At 38.6% G+C, this 18,363-nt stretch overlaps 2 protein-coding genes across 2 annotated transcripts in view; one reads left to right on the plus strand and one right to left on the minus strand.

Annotated features, from left to right (window-relative positions):
• LOC146550633 (uncharacterized) overlaps window positions 1-4,791 on the minus strand; it is a 34,265-nt gene extending 29,474 nt beyond the window's left edge. The window contains exons 1-11 of the mRNA XM_085259962.1: window positions 4,642-4,791; window positions 4,510-4,561; window positions 4,109-4,252; window positions 3,799-4,017; window positions 3,009-3,164; window positions 2,745-2,912; window positions 2,245-2,274; window positions 1,562-1,717; window positions 1,281-1,448; window positions 949-978; window positions 19-174 (exon numbers count right to left, since the gene is read on the minus strand). Of these exons, the coding sequence (XP_085116088.1) occupies window positions 19-174; window positions 949-978; window positions 1,281-1,448; window positions 1,562-1,717; window positions 2,245-2,274; window positions 2,745-2,912; window positions 3,009-3,164; window positions 3,799-4,017; window positions 4,109-4,252; window positions 4,510-4,561; window positions 4,642-4,791 (1,429 nt within the window). The remainder of the gene's footprint in view (window positions 1-18; window positions 175-948; window positions 979-1,280; window positions 1,449-1,561; window positions 1,718-2,244; window positions 2,275-2,744; window positions 2,913-3,008; window positions 3,165-3,798; window positions 4,018-4,108; window positions 4,253-4,509; window positions 4,562-4,641) is intronic.
• Window positions 4,792-15,635: 10,844 nt separating this feature from the next.
• LOC146550634 (trace amine-associated receptor 1-like) lies at window positions 15,636-16,622 on the plus strand. The gene has a single exon (XM_085259963.1). It carries the CDS (start codon window positions 15,636-15,638, stop codon window positions 16,620-16,622), a length of 987 nt encoding a protein of 328 aa, XP_085116089.1.
• Window positions 16,623-18,363: the final 1,741 nt, after the last annotated feature.

The following is an 18,363-nucleotide window of genomic DNA, read 5'->3' on the forward strand; positions in this document are numbered from 1 at the left end:
ATAAGATCAGGTCCTTACATGTGGTGAAGTTCAAGTCTTTCAGTGTTAAAGACCCAGTGATGATTTTGGGGAAGGAGAAATTTCTCAGAATATTTCTGAGCACAACACTGAAATTCTGGGGCACACTAGATGCTGGGATGTGCAGTTCAAGGTCTATATCAAAGTCCACTGGTGCTGTGAAGGAGAAAAGGGGAAATCCATCACATACAACTGTTGCAATGATGGGAAACTATATTTACGTGAAAATGTAAAACTGACCCAAGTTCGACTCATGCATGTTACAGATTTTCAAATACCTTTATCATTTAAGAATGCATTACTTATTAAAGTATGTTACTTGTCCAGGTTTATCCATTACCAACACATGGGTTTAGGTCAATGCCTAAAAAGCTACTTGGTAAGTTTTAGAAAATTAGCAGCGGCTGAGCTAAAGCACAACAGTAGCCATATCTTTTGAAAGTGTTTTCTTTGTTGCCAAATTGATGGCCTCCATGTTTTTCTCTCTAAATAAAATATTGTATACACTTTCCATTGTAAAAATAATTTCTTACATATTGATAATTAATAACACACCCAAAATACAAATGAAACATAACAAGATCATTTGTGTCTTTGAACAGAAACAATCAGATAATTCTGTAGTGATGACTTCACAAACTGCCATGAGACTGGGATGCTCAGTTCGTCTGGTGTTTCTTCAAATAAAATTTTTTATGTTTTAAGAGTTTACACTATATCTCAGGCATACAAAGAAACAATAGAGGTGATATTTAGAACATCCTGTACAGTATTCTTTTAAAGAATAAGAATGTATAAATGTGTGTCACATTTAAAGAATTTGCAAATAATGAACGCAGTGTTAGATCTGTCAATGTTTCTTTAATACAGTGTGTATAGAATGAATTGAACTGTGCTTCCACAAATGAATAACAAAGATGTTTGTCATACCAGGAGGTGGTGTTGGGCAAGGAGCGACGCCTGTGGAAAAACATTATATGTTTAATTATTTCAATTTCAAGCCAGAAACTAAACACCATGACTTTGGTTATGTCATAGAAATGTCAGCAAGGATAATGAATGCAGTGTTAGATGTGTTAATGTTTCTTTAATACAGTGAGTATAGAATTAATTGCAGTGTGTTTCCACAGAGCAATTCATATCTAATGTCTAATCACTCTCATAACACAATGTTAGGTAATCAGACAGTTGAAAAGTTCATTCATTTATTTGATAAAGGCAGTAGTCTGTTCATCCAACAGCTAGATGATATCAGTTCTTACTTGTGATTGGTTGACAGAACTCCCCACTCAGAGGAAATCCCTTTATGCAATTACAGGTTTGTGAGGTGACATTAATGCATGTGCTGTACTCATCACACTTGCCACATGACCAAGCAAACTGGTCTTCACACTGACACTGGAGTCCTCCAGTGGAGTTTGGATAGCACCCTTTTCAAGACATTTAAAAGAATAACAAAACACAGTTCACAAGTCATACAGCACCATATGAACAGCATTAAATGTGTTGGAGTGTTGGAAGTCAAATAAGATCAGGTCCTTACATGTGGTGAAGTTCAAGTCTTTCAGTGTTAAAGACCCAGTGATGATTTTGGGGAAGGAGAAATTTCTCAGAATATTTCTGAGCACAACACTGAAATTCTGGGGCACACTAGATGCTGGGATGTGCAGTTCAAGGTCTATATCAAAGTCCACTGGTGCTGTGAAGGAGAAAAGGGGAAATCCATCACATACAACTGTTGCAATGATGGGAAACTATATTTACGTGAAAATGTAAAACTGACCCAAGTTCGACTCATGCATGTTACAGATTTTCAAATACCTTTATCATTTAAGAATGCATTACTTATTAAAGTATGTTACTTGTCCAGGTTTATCCATTACCAACACATGGGTTTAGGTCAATGCCTAAAAAGCTACTTGGTAAGTTTTAGAAAATTAGCAGCTGAGCTAAAGCACAACAGTAGCCATATCTTTTGAAAGTGTTTTCTTTGTTGCCAAATTGATGGCCTCCACGTTTTTCTCTCTAAATAACATATTGTATACACTTTCCATTGTAAAAATAATTTCTTACATATTGATATTTGATAACACACCCAAAATACAAATGAAACATAACAAGATCATTTGTGTCTTTGAACACAAACAATCAGATAATTTAATACAGTGTGTATAGAATGAATTGAACTGTGCTTCCTCAAATGAATAACAAAGATGTTTGTCATACCAGGAGGTGGTGTTGGGCAAGGAGCGACACCTGTGGAAAAACATTACATGTTTAATTATTTAAATTTCAAGCCAGAAACTAAACACCATGACTTTGGTTATGTCATAGAAATGTCAGCAAGGATAATGAATGCAGTGTTAGGTGTGTTAATGTTTCTTTAATACAGTGAGTATAGAATTAATTGCAGTGTGTTTCCACAGAGCAATTCATATCTAATGTCTAATCATCTAATCACTCTCATAACACAATGTTAGGTAATCAGACAGTTGAAAAGTTCATTCATCTATTTGATAAAGGAAGTAGTCTGTTCATCCAACAGCTAGACAATTGCAGTTCTTACTTGTGATTGGTTGACAGAACCCCCCACTCAGAGGAAGTCCATAACTTTTGGTTATGTCATAGCAATGTCAGTAAGGATTTTGAACGCAATGTTAGATCTGTTAATGTTTCTTTAATATGCTTCTAAAATGCTTCTATTTCTTCAGCTGCAAGTTTCTTACTTGCGTTTGGTTCACAGAACTCTCCATCAGGAGGAACCCCTTTGATGCATCCACAGGCTTGTGAGGTGACATTACTGCATACACCGTATAGGCCACACTTTTCACATGACCAACCAAAGTGGTCCTCACACTGACACTGCATTCCTCCGGTGGAGTTTGGATAGCACCCTGTTAAAGTCATTCAAAACAATGACAAAACACACCTCATAAACCATGCACCAGAGTATGAACACATTTAAATCTGTCCGAGTACAAAATTCTTACATGTGGTGAAGTTCAAGTCTTCAATTATTAAAGACTGAGTGATGGTTTTGGGGAATGACAAATTTCCCACATAGTTTCTGAACAGATCAATGAAATTTGGGGGCAGGCTGGATACTGGCAAGAGCAAGTTAAAGTCTATATCATACTCCACTGGCACTGTAGAGGAGACAAAAAACAAGCACCCCATTTATTTAAGATGTTTCTACTTCTGTTGCAACTTTATATATATAATATACATGTGAAATACATATATCACATGTATATTAAATTACATGTGATATATCATTTAGTGATATAGCTGTTGGTGTAGCTAGTGTTGACACTGAGAAAACATTTCTCAAACATTTCATAAATTTTAAATATCTCTCGTAAACAAGAAAATTGCGACTACAGCAACTGAACCTTTGAAACAAATTTCATACAAATGGTCAGAGGGCCCGGTGGCGCCAGTGTCCGGCAGCCTCGCCTCTGTCAGTGCGCCCCAGGGTGGCTGTGGCTACAATGTAGCTTGCCATCACCAGTGTGTGAATGTGTGTGTGTGAATGGGTGGATGACTGGATATGTAAAGCGCTTTGGGGTCCTTAGGGACTAGTAAAGCGCTATATAAATATAGGCCATTTACCATTTTTATACAAAGTTATGGCTTTAGGATAGAATTCAAATCAACATCCTTTACACTTTAAAAAAAATTACATTATTAAATCCTTTCACAGAACACAGACGTAGAAACCTCAGTCTAACTACATATGCTGGATAAATGTACTTACATTTACATTACATACTTACTTACCTATCACATGTGATACATGTTTGCCTAGTCCTACCTGGGTCCTGGTTTTTAACTGGCAATATTGCCCATCTGCTGGAAGTCCATTAATGCATCCACACGTATCACCAACGATGGCATCACAGGCCTCATAGTCAATGCATTTGTTATATGACCAAGCAAAGCTCTCCTCACATGTGCACTGGTATCCAGTTATGTTTGCAGTTATGTTTGGTGAACACACTGAGAAGAACACAACACAATGGTTCAATGTGACACTTTGAGTGAATAAGATTGGCAAGCAATGGAGATGCAACATAAATGGATGTTTTACCTGTTGTTGTATTAATGCTTGTAATCTCACCAGTGGCGTTGATCAATAAAGGAAAACTGAGAGTGTTCAGTATCGACTGGAATTGTTCCAGATTTGAGACGCTTATAACAGCTTGGAACTCATACTCAGTGGAATTTGATGAAGCTAAAGGTAAAAAAAAAGGAAAAAAAAGAAAAACCCAAACAAACCATAAAGCAATGATAACACTGATAATCTGGACTTGGTCAGATACTGTTATTGCTATTCAGTTCTGCTTGTTCATTGAATATCCTCCCTCGTCTAGTTTTTCAAAGCACTTTGCAAAGCATGTTTTTTTTTAATAAATACAATTATTATATAATTATATTATTAGTCAACAAACATGTGTTACGTTGTAGTAACACTGCTAAAATTTTACTCACTTTCTCTTTTTTGTCTTAGATGAATGCTGGATTCTTCTGCACTCATTAACTCCTGGAAGAAAATCCAGGAGGAAAATGATTTGTTTCACTGTATTTTTTCATCATTATACATTCATTCATTTTTATTCTTACCTCAAAGAAGCCGTTTAGAAACTCTCTGTGTCTCTCATACTTAAGACAGTTCCATATGACTAGGAGAATAACGATGCATAACGAGACCTTTCGTAATGTCATCCTAACTAAAGAGAAAAGAACACAAGTCCTTTTAATAAAATCAGTCATTATTCACGGTGTCATGCTGCTGGCATTCCTTCTGTAAATGGGAGCCAACAGGAAGGCAAAAGGTTTTCTGCCTTCCAGATAATGTGCTGCTCAACTTGTTTAAATGTATTTGGATCATACCAGCCTGTCAATGTTTATTTGTTAGCATGCAAACAGAGTTTTAAAAATGTTTAACTTCAAACATTGTCAAAGTCAACAACTTGTAATACTAAGCAAAAAAACAAAAAAACAAAAAACTGATGGTCTATATACAGTATGAGAATTTTCGAGTGCCAATAATCTTTCCTGTTCTTAGATAAGAAAATAGTTTTAATTTTCTTATCACAGTTGTGTCACGGTATTGGGTCGTGTGACCCAGCGTTCTGAGTTTTCCTTGTATTTTGATATTCATTGTTTCTTTCTTTGGTATTAGCTTCTAGGTTTCTTTAGTCCTTGTTTAGTACGGGCGATCGTGGCTTAAGAGTTGGGAGTTCGCCTTGTAATCGGAAGGTTGCCGGTTCCAGCCCCGGCTTGGACAGTCTCGGTCGTTGTGTCCTTGGGCAAGACACTTCACCCGTTGCCTACTGGTGGTGGTCAGAGGGCCCGGTGGCGCCAGTGTCCGGCAGCCTCGCCTCTGTCAGTGCGCCCCAGGGTGGCTGTGGCTACAATGTAGCTTGCCATCACCAGTGTGTGAATGTGTGTGTGAATGGGTGGATGACTGGATATGTAAAGCGCTTTGGAGTCCTTAGGGACTAGTAAAGCGCTATATAAATACAGGCCATTTTAGTAGATCCATTTATGTAGTCATCCCTGTGTTAAGTATTCCCTGTTGGCTCGTGTCCCCATGGCTCCTATTTTACTTTGAAAGGTCTTGTGTTTCTTTGTACTACGTGTTTAGTCTTACTCTCCCCTTTAATGTCATTATGTTTCATTCTAGTCAGCTGTGTCCTCATGTGTCTCCACTTCCCCTGATCACCTCATGTATGTATTTTTGAGTGCCTACTTGGTAAATCCTTTTGTAAATAGCTTTTCTGTTTCCATGAATACTCATGGTCTTCAAAGAGTTCAATGTAGGAGGTCAAACAACTTGAACAGCACAACCTCCAAAACAACTCCAGTACTATCGCAAATCTGATTTTGTTTGTAAAAATGCACTAATTTTTTATTTTATTTTATTTCTTTCAGGACCAATGGATTGGTGAATGAGTGAGAAGCTGTGGTTTGCTGCATTTGTTTTTCCTATAAACTGTAGGGGAAAAAAAGATAAACTGGCTTTGTTGTACAGGTGATTTAAATTATAGCTTACTTTCATTATCCATCTGGACAAACACACTTGGGGCCACCATGGAAACTGAAGACAAAAATAGCTGTGTCCCAGGTTGGTAACCCAAGTGGGCCCCAAGTATCAGACCTGCTTCTATCCATCTGGGCCCCATACTCATTTGTTGTCTGGGGCTGATTTGGGACCCATCATTAACCCATCTGGGAAAACACATTTGGGGACATCATGGAAACTGAGGACAAAAGTAGCTGGGTGCCAGGTGGGTAGCCCAAGTGGGCCCCAACCATCAGACCCGCTTCTACCCATCTGGGCCCCATACTCATTTGTTGGCTGGGCCTGATTTGGGGCTTATCTCGGACCCAGCATAAACCCATCTAGGAAAACACATTTGGGGCCACCATGGAAACTGAGGACAAAATTAGCTGGACCCTAGTTGGGTTTCCCAAGTGGGCCCCAAATATTAGCCCTGCTGCTCCCTATTTAGGCCCCACATATGTGTGTTGACTGGGAGGCAACCGCCTGTGTTGCCCGTATCAAAAACCGCTACTGCATCTGATGATTAACAGGTGTGCCAGGTTCAGTGACTCACTGCCCCGCCTACCTATACAAAAAGGGAGGCACCAAAAAACACATACAGACAAAAACACCACATAACCAGAACCCAACTCCTAACAGTGCAAGCCTTTTACCTCAAACTTAGTCACTGCTCGGTGACATTCGTCTATCCTGGCCTGAAAGGAGACACTACCCGTAGACTGCAGCGAGAACTGCCAGCATCTGAGCCAGCCAGACTCTGACCATGATGAGAGAGGCTCTCTCTCATCATGGTCACCTAAATGCAACACACAGTAATGGCAGGTTTTGTAATAAGGCAGATCGCGCTAACATAATATGCACTGTTAGTTGATTATTTACCTGCTGCATTAACGGGAGAGGACGTGCAACGTCACCGCTGCTGCTGGGTTGTGATTCACGAGTCCGGGGCGGAATTAACCGTCTCGAGGCAGGCGTTGCCGATTTGCAACAGTTAAAAACTAACAATCTGATTACCCCACATACATATTTTATGAGTTTGTTTTACTCAGAAGTACCACTGCAGGACTTGGTTGTGCATTAGCAACAAAAAACTTAATTTGAGCCTGAAAGGGTTAAAAACATGATATTCATTTAAGGTCATCGCGAGCAAATGCTTTTGCATATTCATAGTGTTTCCTCCCTTAAATGAAATATCTACTTTGCAAGTATTGCAAGTTGCCCTGTTCTCATAAAGTATAACAAAACATTTGAGCGTTTGAGCTGCTTAGGCGCCGTGTTTCCTGACAGGTAAATGACGCTCCGCAACGTGGTGACATCATTCGCGGTAACTGGAATCGATAAGGGAATCATTTGCAAAAATGGCAAACAATTTCAAGGAATTGAAACAGTGGGAACCGGTTCTCAACAAGAACCGGGTTTCGATACCCATCCCTAATTATGTCAGACTTTGAAACAAAGACACTGTGTTGTGCAATACATACTAAGTGCATTAAAATAAAGTTTATATGTACAGCAGTGGTAAAGAATTTAAACACTCACTTTTGACTTTAGCAGCACAGTGTGAGTAGAATTTCGTTAAGTTAGAGAAATGACACAGACATAAAAACATAACAATGAGATTAATCTAAGTTTAGGTGAAGATGGCGTTTGGTTTGCTGAAATGTGCCTATGTTTATTAGTTGTTCTGGATCATGAACTCGATAAATGTTTCACAGTTCTTAGCAGCATTATACCCCAAGAGTTCAACCTTACTAATAAGATTTTTGTCTTATAATTTATTTTAAAAGGAAACTAATAAGTTAATGCGCATGTGTACCTCTGAGACTGTCTCAGATCTGTTATTGATGTTATTGATGTTTGTTCCTGAATTGAAAAGTGTATTATCTCCAGTCATCCATCCATTAATCCATCCGTCTTCCTCAACATACCCTATTCGGGGTAGCAGGAGTTGTAAGCTTGTCTCAGCTGTCATACGATAACAGATAGCAAACATTCAAAATATTTAATTTATTGCTGTTTGCTTGCAAAGTTAATTATTTGTTTGTTTTTAGCAGTATTGAATAGCAGTATGCTATTCAATACTGCTTATTGAATAGCAGTAAATGCAAAATAGCTAGATATTAGATATGTCGGTAAACATTCTAGGATACTTTTTTAAAATTGGTCTGAAGATATGAGGAATAATAATACAATATAAAAGACACTGAGTAATGGAAATTCTACATTAAGTTGATTACCTTTTGCCGTTGTTGCCGTCTGTAAAGCCTCTTGTCAGGAGAGCATAATCATTTTGCAGCACACCTTCACATACAGACTACAGCATCAAATGAGAAACCAATTTCCTTGATTGCTTTTTCTGAGTCACAAACCTGTCTGTCTGGTTTCTTTGAGAGAAATGTAGATCATACACTTGATAAACTTCAATGTGTTGATGATTGTCCTTGTTGAGGCAGACAGTGCTTCATGGTCTTCGTTCAGTACCTCAAATTGGCTGACTGGTGTTTACAAACAGAAAACCAAACAGGGGTGCCAAATCTGAAAATTTCTCCCATAATATGCATGAATTTAGCTCCTGGATCCAGAAACATATCTGCTTTATTTTATTAGTTTGTGATATTTTCTTAGGATGTCATGCAGGTTTTTTTTTTTAATCATTATTTGTCATTCAATTTGTTTGATGAAAAATTTCACATTTTATTGTTCATTGGTAAAAAGCAAATAAATGGGCTTTCCAGTTGTATAAAATTTATTGCCAAGAACCATTGTTGCAGAAAAGAAACAATGAGCCAAACATGGTTTATGTTTTGTGGTAAGTTTATGTGAATTATTATGTATTATGTATTATTATACATATTACCAGTGCTATAAAAGTTCCAAAGTTGTGGTACTCATCTGACAGTTATTTGTTTAGATATCTGTGTAACTAACATCATAAAGTGGATGAAGTGAACTTCTGATGTGTTCCTGTAAATACACAGAATGTATTCCCTTGTCTGTTTTCCTTTTTTCATGTTAATTGGACTCTGTGGGTATAATCTCACTTTATTCAGATCATTAAATGGCCATTAATTGGTTTGTTTTTTTAGTTTTCTTATTGCTGGAAAAGAGTGAGGCCCCATGTTGAACACCTCAGATGATCTGGGGAAGGAGAATATATTTGTGTTTTGTTGTTTGGTAACATATTAACTCAGGGCCCAGCAACACTCACACTATATAATCACACCTTTAATTGAAGGCTTTTGAGACATAATTAACACATGAGTTTGCATTTGCGATATCACATATTAAACTATTTATTTTAAATCATGTTGTATATTACTAGAGCTATTATTTATAATAATTTTAGGAAAAAATAGAAATGAAGCAAAAATGTAATATTACAAGAAAATAATAAAAAAAAGAAAATCTCAAAACTGTAGGTTGTGATTATTACATGTTTTGATTCATTCAGTTCATTAGTGAAGTCAGCTACATGTTACAGTACCATACTATACTAAGTTGCAGTAAAACTAAGGTCCCCGAACCCAAAAACTGTACGAACCTGATTAAAACCTGTTTGCAAAATTACAAAATGAAATCAAATCTGGTGACTTTTTCTGGTGTTATTGGAGACTTATTTATGACAACTTTTGACGTGAAAGTATGTATTGCTCTTCTCAACAAGCAGTGGGTGCTGCCGTGGGCACCTCGCCCGTGCCAAAGCGCTCACGGGCAGAGGATAGTCCTCCCCCAGCTGCTATCAGGGCAGGAAATGTTCCCACCTATGCGTCCAAACTGCAAATGATCGTGCATGAGTGAAACCTCTGCTCCCGCAATGACTGTAACGCAATCAATTCTTCTTTTACTGTTATGTTGTTTTGTGGCTCACAAGGTTTAAAACTACTTAAACACACACACGCGCTCTCTCGGGATAACTTTGTCGGAGATGAAATGCCGGGTTGCTAGCGAAGCTCCAAATGCTATCCAGACCACCGACAGGTCCCGCATGCCACAGCCGCTCTATCACGTGATGCATACTGCTCCGACGTGCTAACGTTCTGAGGTGAGTTATGGTGTGTTGCAAGTTTTGTGAGGTGCTTTCGTGATATTTAATGGATCGGATTACATTTTTTATTTTTCTCCGATATCCGATCCAGTAATTTAGGTCAGTATCGGACCGATACCGATACGTAATATCGGATCAGTCCATCTCTAATACACACACACACACACACACACACACACACGCACAAAGTAACTCCACCAGAGTGCCTATTTCGGGTCACTTTTGCCGGTCCAAGCCCAGATAAAGGAGCAGGGTTAGAATTGGGACATTAAAAAAAACAATAATCGCTGAAAGAAATTTAATTTGTAGTTCTAAATAAATTCTAAATGCATTTAGGACGTTTTTTTACTCACTTTATGTCTCTTCTTTTTTTCTCTCCTACAACGTGGGTTACAATTGCATTAGCATGACCAATTATGCAAATTAGGCGATTATGCTATAGCGACTTCTAGAGATTTTTAGGATAGCCAATAGTGATTTTCCTTACTGAGGAGTTGGCAACACTGGCCAGGGGCTGCGACACATTTATACAGCCATATTTTGCATATGACTATGAAAGGCCCCTGGCCAGGAAGTAGTTCCTTCCAATTTAGACGATCCGAATGATACAGTTTCTTTCCACTGTGTTCCTGTTAATAAAAAACTACAAATTTTTCCCAAAGTACTAAAATATCAATATTTTAATATGAGAATCGATTCTAGAACATAAATTACTGGTATCGGAAGAATTGATATTTCAACATCGATCCGCACACCACTAATAGCGACACTGCTCAGTGGCTAGTAGATCTAAGAGCAGACTAGAGCAAACTCTCTGAATAGTATCCAATAACCATCGCAGTGGCAGACATCCAAGACAGAGTCGCCAATATTGTATGAAGAGTTGGACAGAACCATTCCCTGACATGATTCGCACTTACAAGCTAAAGAGGCACCAGTGTCTGGTGGCACAAATGAACCTGCTGGTAAGGGAGAAGACACATCCAGAGTGGCTAACCAAATGCCGGACAGTCCTGGTCCCCAAGGATCGCCAGAAGGCATTGGTCCCATCCAACTACCAGCCATCTACTGGCCAATAACCTGCCTTAGTATGGAAGCCCTTGTCAAGCAACATAGTGACTATGATTAACAGGCACATGGCTCAATACATGAAACGGGCACAGAAAGGAATTGACAGAAACATCAGAGGGGCAGAACACCTGCTACTAGTAGATAGATCAAACTGACAAACTGTAGTCTGGATTCACTACAAGAAAACCTATGACTCAGTACCTCAAACATGGATCAAGAAATCCCTGGAACAATACAAGAGCACACCTTCACATACAGACTACAGCACCACATGAGAAAATAAACTTCCTTCATTGCTTTGTGTGAGTCACACACCTGTCTGTCTGGTTTCGCTGAGACGAATGTAGGTTGATACATTTGTTGAATGTGTAAAAAACTATGTTGATTGTCCTTGTTAAGGCAGACAGTGCCTCATGGTCCTTGTTCAGTATCTCAAACTGGCTGACAGGTGTTTACTGTGTGGCCAGTCTGTTTGTCTATTCACAAAGTGCTTTGTGCGCCTCTGTTACAGAATATCAAAATCAAAAACACGCCTGCAGTGTCATACTAATGGTTGGTGTCAGTAAGATTAATTTAGAAACTCTTGCCAGTGGTGCTAAAATAAATAAAGATCTGCAAGGCTAACTTTACAGGGAGTGCAGAATTATTAGGCAAATGAGTATTTTGTCCACATCATCCTCTTCATGCATGTTGTCTTACTCCAAGCTGTATAGGCTCGGAAGCCTACTACCAAGGTTTTATGGACTGATGAAATGAGAGTGAGTCTTGATGGGCCAGATGGATGGGCCCGTGGCTGGATTGGTAAAGGGCAGAGAGCTCCAGTCCGACTCAGACGCCAGCAAGGTGGAGGTGGAGTACTGGTTTGGGCTGGTATCATCAAAGATGAGCTTGTGGGGCCTTTTTGGGTTGAGGATGGAGTCAAGCTCAACTCCCAGTCCTACTGCCAGTTTCTGGAAGACACCTTCTTCAAGCAGTGGTACAGGAAGAAGTCTGCATCCTTCAAGAAAAACGTGATTTTCATGCAGGACAATGCTCCATCACACGCGTCCAAGTACTCCACAGCGTGGCTGGCAAGAAAGGGTATAAAAGAAGAAAAACTAATGACATGGCCACCTTGTTCACCTGATCTGAACCCCATTGAGAACCTGTGGTCCATCATCAAATGTGAGATTTACAAGGAGGGAAAACAGTACACCTCTCTGAACAGTGTCTGGGAGGCTGTGGTTGCTGCTGCACGCAATGTTGATGGTGAACAGATCAAAACACAGACAGGATCCATGGATGGCAGGCTTTTGAGTGTCCTTGCAAAGAAAGGTGGCTATATTGGTCGCTGATTTGTTTTTGTTTTGTTTTTGAATGTCAGAGATGTATATTTGTGAATGTGGAGATGTTATATTGGTTTCACTGTTAAAAATAAATAATTGAAATGGGTATATATTTGTTTTTTGTTAAGTTGCCTAATAATTATGCACAGTAATAGTCACCTGCGGACACAGATATCCCCCTAAAATAGCTAAAACTAAAAACAAACTAAAAACTACTTCCAAAAACATTCAGCTTTGATATTAATGAGTTTTTTGGGTTCATTGAGAACATGGTTGTTGTTCAATAATAGAATTATTCCTCAAAAATACAACTTGCCTAATAATTCTGCACTCCCTGTATAGTGCTTTTATCTGAGCTCAATCTGTGCTCTCACCTTAGCTAATACTGTAACACGATCTAATCTGTTATTTACAAATTGGCTGATAACATATGTTTAGAAAGTACACTATTCTTTTAGACAGCTCATGAAATGAGGCATCCAAAAACAAACAGAAAACCAAACAGGGCTGTCAGGAACTAAATTCATAATATGCATGCATTTAGCTCCTGGATCCAGAAACATATTTGCTTCATTTTTTAAAATTTGTGATATTTGCTTCAGATGTCATGCAGTTTTGTTTTGTTTTTTAATCATTATTTGTCATTCAATTTGTTTGATGAAAATTTTCATTCTAGAAGCTAACCTCATGACATTAAGGAGTGAATGTGATATCAAACAAGTGATACACAACCACGAGCACTTATAGCAATGATATCGGAGTGTAATTGTATGGTATCAATGAGAGGGAAAGTAGTCACAACAAAGGGCATTGTGCTATTGGAAGGCAAATCCAATCACAAAGGCAAATCATGAAAAGGCTGCTAGGAAAGCTGCAACATACCTGCAGAGGGTCCGGCAAGTCCTGAGGAGTCAGCTGAATGGAAAGAACACAATTAACACCTACGTCCTGCCGGTTATCAGATACCCTGCTTAGATAATAAGATGACCAAAGAAAGAGGTAGAAGCCACTATCATCAAAATAAGAAAGCTTTTTACCGTGCACGGAAGTTTTTACCCCAAATCCAGTACCCTGAGATTGTATGCTAAGGAAGGTGACTGAGAACTAGTGAGTGTCAGAACCACTATCCAGGATGAAACAACGTGGTGGAGGGTGAAGGCAACAGTGGGGCAACAGTGATCCCTGGTAGTCAGAGCACTTGGGACAGTGACCCATGGCTGGGCGAGTTGCTCCAAAAGATCGCAGGAACAACATCCAAGATCTCTGTCCCAAAGAGCGCAGTCCTAGGAACAGCAAAGATCCTGTGCAGGACCCTCAAGCTCCCAAGCCTTTGGTAGAAGATCCAGGCTTAAAGGATAAAGACCACCTGCATGGCGAGTGGCGAGAACTTTTTAAAATATATATAGAGAGAGATTTACAAACCTTTGTCACTCACTAGTGGGTAATTTTCCTCAAGAAATAAATGAAAAAGTAAATTTCCTTATTTGTTAATGAATTTTACTTTGATCTAATTTTAGACTTTTTTTTTTTTTTTTTACTTTTGGGGTTTGAGCCATCATAGGTGACAATTGTAACCCTAACTCTACCCTAATTCTATAGTTCGAACGGCACAATCGACTCTTTAAAAGTGTGATTGTTTTTGATATGTAACTGTTAAATTTATTATTTTCTTTGTTGCCTGATTACCAACAATTTAATAAAAATATTATTATTTTTAAACAGGAGACTTAGTGAAAGATAGGGGCGACTGGGTTTTCTGTTCGACAAAGAGGGTTACCTAGATCTCTGAGACAGTCACCTGAGTAGTGAAGCTGCATGCTGGCAAGTTATCTTCAACAAACTCTGAGTTTCTCTCTGACTCCTCCTGTCCTGCTACAGCTGTTCCAGCTGACTGACTTGGTTTCATTTCCTCATTCACACAGCCTTTGATAAAGTATTACTCTGCAGAAATTCCCATCTTTGCAAACATAATAATCTGGTTAGATGTTAGTTTCTTGTTATATTTAACATGACAACTTTTATTATTGGTCACTGGATAGCACTGATTTATTATCAACTCAACCCCACCCATCCCATATATGTCTTAACTTTAGCAATTACAGTTTAAAAAAATCTTTAGGATATGGGGCTCTGATTATTATGTTTTCAACACACCCTTTTTCCAAAGGAAATTTTACAAACATTTACATCTGAATTCAAGTGTTATGACTGAATGTTAAATTGAAATATTTACTAATATAAAATTGATATTATATCTAAATATTTTTTAAATCTAAATACACTGGCACTGATTAGTGATCAGTTATTTAGATATTTCTTTAAGCAACACTGAATTGTGCCCTAACCCTAACCCTAGTTGATGGTTGGTCTGTTTTCATTCAGCACTTCCTGTACCAAAATAGTACGTAAGGAAGGTGACAAATCAAACTTAAAACCTTTGAGTCCTTAAAGTGAAGGAATTATCCATCAATTATCTACCCTACTACCTTATCCACCAATTTCAGATCAATTGGTGGATAAGGTAGTAGAGTAAGTTCACTTCCCTGGCAAAGAAGAGTCATTACAAAACCAGCATGATGCTCTGGATCTTCCTATATCCAGTGATAAACAGTTTCTATGCAGATGGCCCTGTTTCCATTTACAAAGCTTGAATCTATTGGTGAGTTCTGTGATGAAAATGAAAATAATGTGAATCCTGTGTTATGGCTTTAATATTTAGAAAATATGCCAAAACACCACAATTACCAGGAAATTGCATGAGAGAATGGCTTTTGAATAAATTATGATTCATCCTTCCAGTACGTTGTTTACACGTTACCTTGTTTTTCATTCATATATTTTTTGTCACCTTTTCTGACAAGAGACTCCTGATTGAGTCCTTCGGGTATTCTGGATGCTCCCAGTTTTGTTTGTTATCCTTTGAGCTTGTGTAATTGACCAAATCTCAATGCTGTTTCCCTCTTTGACAACCTCTTTTAACTCAGTCTGGACTCTCGCTCTTCTTAGCAATCAGTAGTTGACCTGCACTGAAGGACAATCTACATCAAGTCAAGTCCCAGGTTAGTGCAGCAGAAAAAATCATATTGTTGGTTTAAGCTGCTTAATTATGAAACAAAAGGTCAGTATGAACATGACCAACATTGTAAATGATCTACATCCCTGTTATGTAATACAAGACTCCAAATACATGCTGACAAACAGCCCTTCCATTATGTGTGTATTCTTGTATGCATTCCTTGCATTATTGTCTGTTATAACAATATGTGGAAATCTCCTTGTAATAATTTCTGTGATTTACTTCAAACAGCTCCATACTCCTACTAATTCTCTCATCCTCTCTCTTGCTGTGGCTGACCTGCTCGTTGGGATTATAGCATTTCCTCTCAGCATGGCATTCTCTCTCAGCTCATGTCTTTATCATGAGGGTTTGTTTTGCAAAGTGCGAGGGACCTTTGATATTTCACTGAGCACATGTTCCATCCTGAACCTCTGCTGTATTTCTATTGACAGATACCATGCTGTTTGCCAGCCTCTGACATATCAAACTAAAATCAGCCATCGTGTTGTTGTGTTCATGATCCTGATGAGCTGGGGGGTTTCTGGGATAATTGGAATTAGTGTCACCATTGCTGGATTTAATAATGAAAAATGTGAGGAATCATGTTTGATTGACGTTCTAATGGAAAGCACTGTTGGACCCATGTTATCATTTTACCTGCCAGTGACCATAATGCTTTGTATCTACCTAAAGATTTTCTTTGTTGCTTTGAGGCAAGCAAGAAGCATCCAGAACACAAAGTGTGGACAAACTGCCAGTATCAAGGAGAGAAAGGCGACCAAAACTCTGGCTATTGTTTTGGGAGTTTTTATATTTTGCTGGAGTCCTTTTTTTCTTTGCATCACATTCCCACCATTTACCAGTGATTCTGTACCAGTTCCTGTAATTGAAACTCTTAACTGGCTTGCATTGGCAAATTCAATGCTAAATCCATTTATTTATGCTTTCTTTTATAGCTGGTTCAGGTCAGCCATCAGAATGATTATTTGCGGGAAAATATTCCAAGGGGATTTTACCAACACAAATATGACTTGATAAAATATACACATTTCACAAATCTTACAGTAAAAACAAACATAAAACAGCCACTGAACCCTACCTGAAGCATCACACACATAATGTCTCAATAGCAACTGAAAGAAATAATCTGAGTAGCAAATACGTTTTGTACAAATGTACAAACACATTGTTTGATTGTTCAAATAGTTTTGCAAATATTGTCATCGCTTATCGTTATGGAGGGCCAGGAGTGACAAAATGAATGAATGAATAAATATTTTATTAATTAATTTAAATTTAAATTAATTATATTAAATAAATATTTCAATAATTATTGAAATAGCGCTCAAGCTGTTATACCGCCAGCAAAGTGCAGGTCCCGGTACACAACTGTCATAGCCCCCGCTGACTGTCACCTCTCACAGGTTGAACACAGACATTTACTGAGAATATATCTATTGGGTCTTTATTTCCTGATGTTCGTATGTGACATACTTTGTTTCAGTTGCCAATTCTGAATTTAAACTAACAATAAGAATATGTTTAAGGGGGAGGAAATAAATAGTCAATAATCAGTGTGCCCTGTGTATTCACGCATAATCTTTATAAAAACAGATAACATTGTTGTTTCCATCATGTAGTAACTGTTAGGTTTAACTATACAAAGCTTGTTAGAAACACATACAGACTTCACGATGTTTGACTAATATTTTCATTGTGAATATTAAGCATGAGTGTAATGTACAGTCGAGCTGCTGTCTCAGAGCCCTGCATACTACAGAGTGAGGTCAGCATATCCAGGATATCTTTCCGTTATCTGGAATCACTGACCCTAACACTGGGAACTGGATAAACAGTCACACAAAGCTGGTTCTCAGCTCTCTAAGTTAACCCAGTGTTTCCCAGCATGGTTAAATAAAAGCGTTGGCAGCATCAAACTAATCTAACATCATCTACGAGTCTGATTAATTGGTCATATAAATAATCTTTTACAGAAAATAATCCTTATTAGTGCCAACTATTCCAGAGAAGTGAAAATCTCTGGAATAAAGAAAATAAAGACATACCAGCCAAACACAACACTGTTGTAAAAGAAATGAACGCTTCAGTGGAATGAACATGATTGGTTGAACAGGTGTTCCTGCATGTTCTGTGTTATCTGCATTTCCATCAGCATAAGAGACTCAGCAGCAGATTAGAATATAAGTGTTATAAGTATAATGTTATAAGTATAATATCATTTATACATTTAATAAATCACCAAATTAATTAACGCATGTTCCTGTGACAGGACGAAGGGGATGACCTGCCAATCTCTGGGGGCGAGATCACTGAGGCAGTTAAACAACTCCTTGGTGGCAGAGCCCCTGGGGTGGATGAGGTCTGCCCCGAGTTCCTGAAGGCTCTGGATGTTGTAGGGCTGTCTTGGTTGACATGTCTCTGCAATGTTGTGTGGCGATCAGGTTCAGTACCCCTGGACTGGCAGTCCGGGGTGGTGGTCCCCATCTTTAAGAAAGGGACCAGAGGGTGTGTTCCAACTACAGGGGAATCACACTCCTCAGCCTCCCTGGGAAAGTCTATGCCAGGGTGCTGGAGAGGAGAGTCTGTCCGTTAGTTGAACCTCGGATGCAGGAGGAACAATGCGGTTTTCGTCCTGGTCGTGGAACATTGGATCAGCTCTTTATCCTCTCAACGATACTTGAGGGTGCATGAGAGTTTGCCCAACCAGTCTACATGTGTTTTGTGGACTTGGAGAAGGCATTTGACTGTGTCCCTC

The sequence above is a fragment of the Mchenga conophoros genome, linkage group LG20 (assembly GCF_057382185.1).
Source record: "Mchenga conophoros isolate Kocher_MC1m ecotype Shallow Benthic linkage group LG20, M_conophoros_male_GT1.1, whole genome shotgun sequence".
In the NCBI taxonomy this organism is placed as follows: domain Eukaryota; kingdom Metazoa; phylum Chordata; class Actinopteri; order Cichliformes; family Cichlidae; genus Mchenga; species Mchenga conophoros.

Bases quoted from the DNA above. Each gene is read 5' to 3' on its own strand.
- LOC146550634 (XM_085259963.1), top strand. From the start codon at position 15,636: ATGAAACAAAAGGTCAGTATGAACATGACCAACATTGTAAATGATCTA.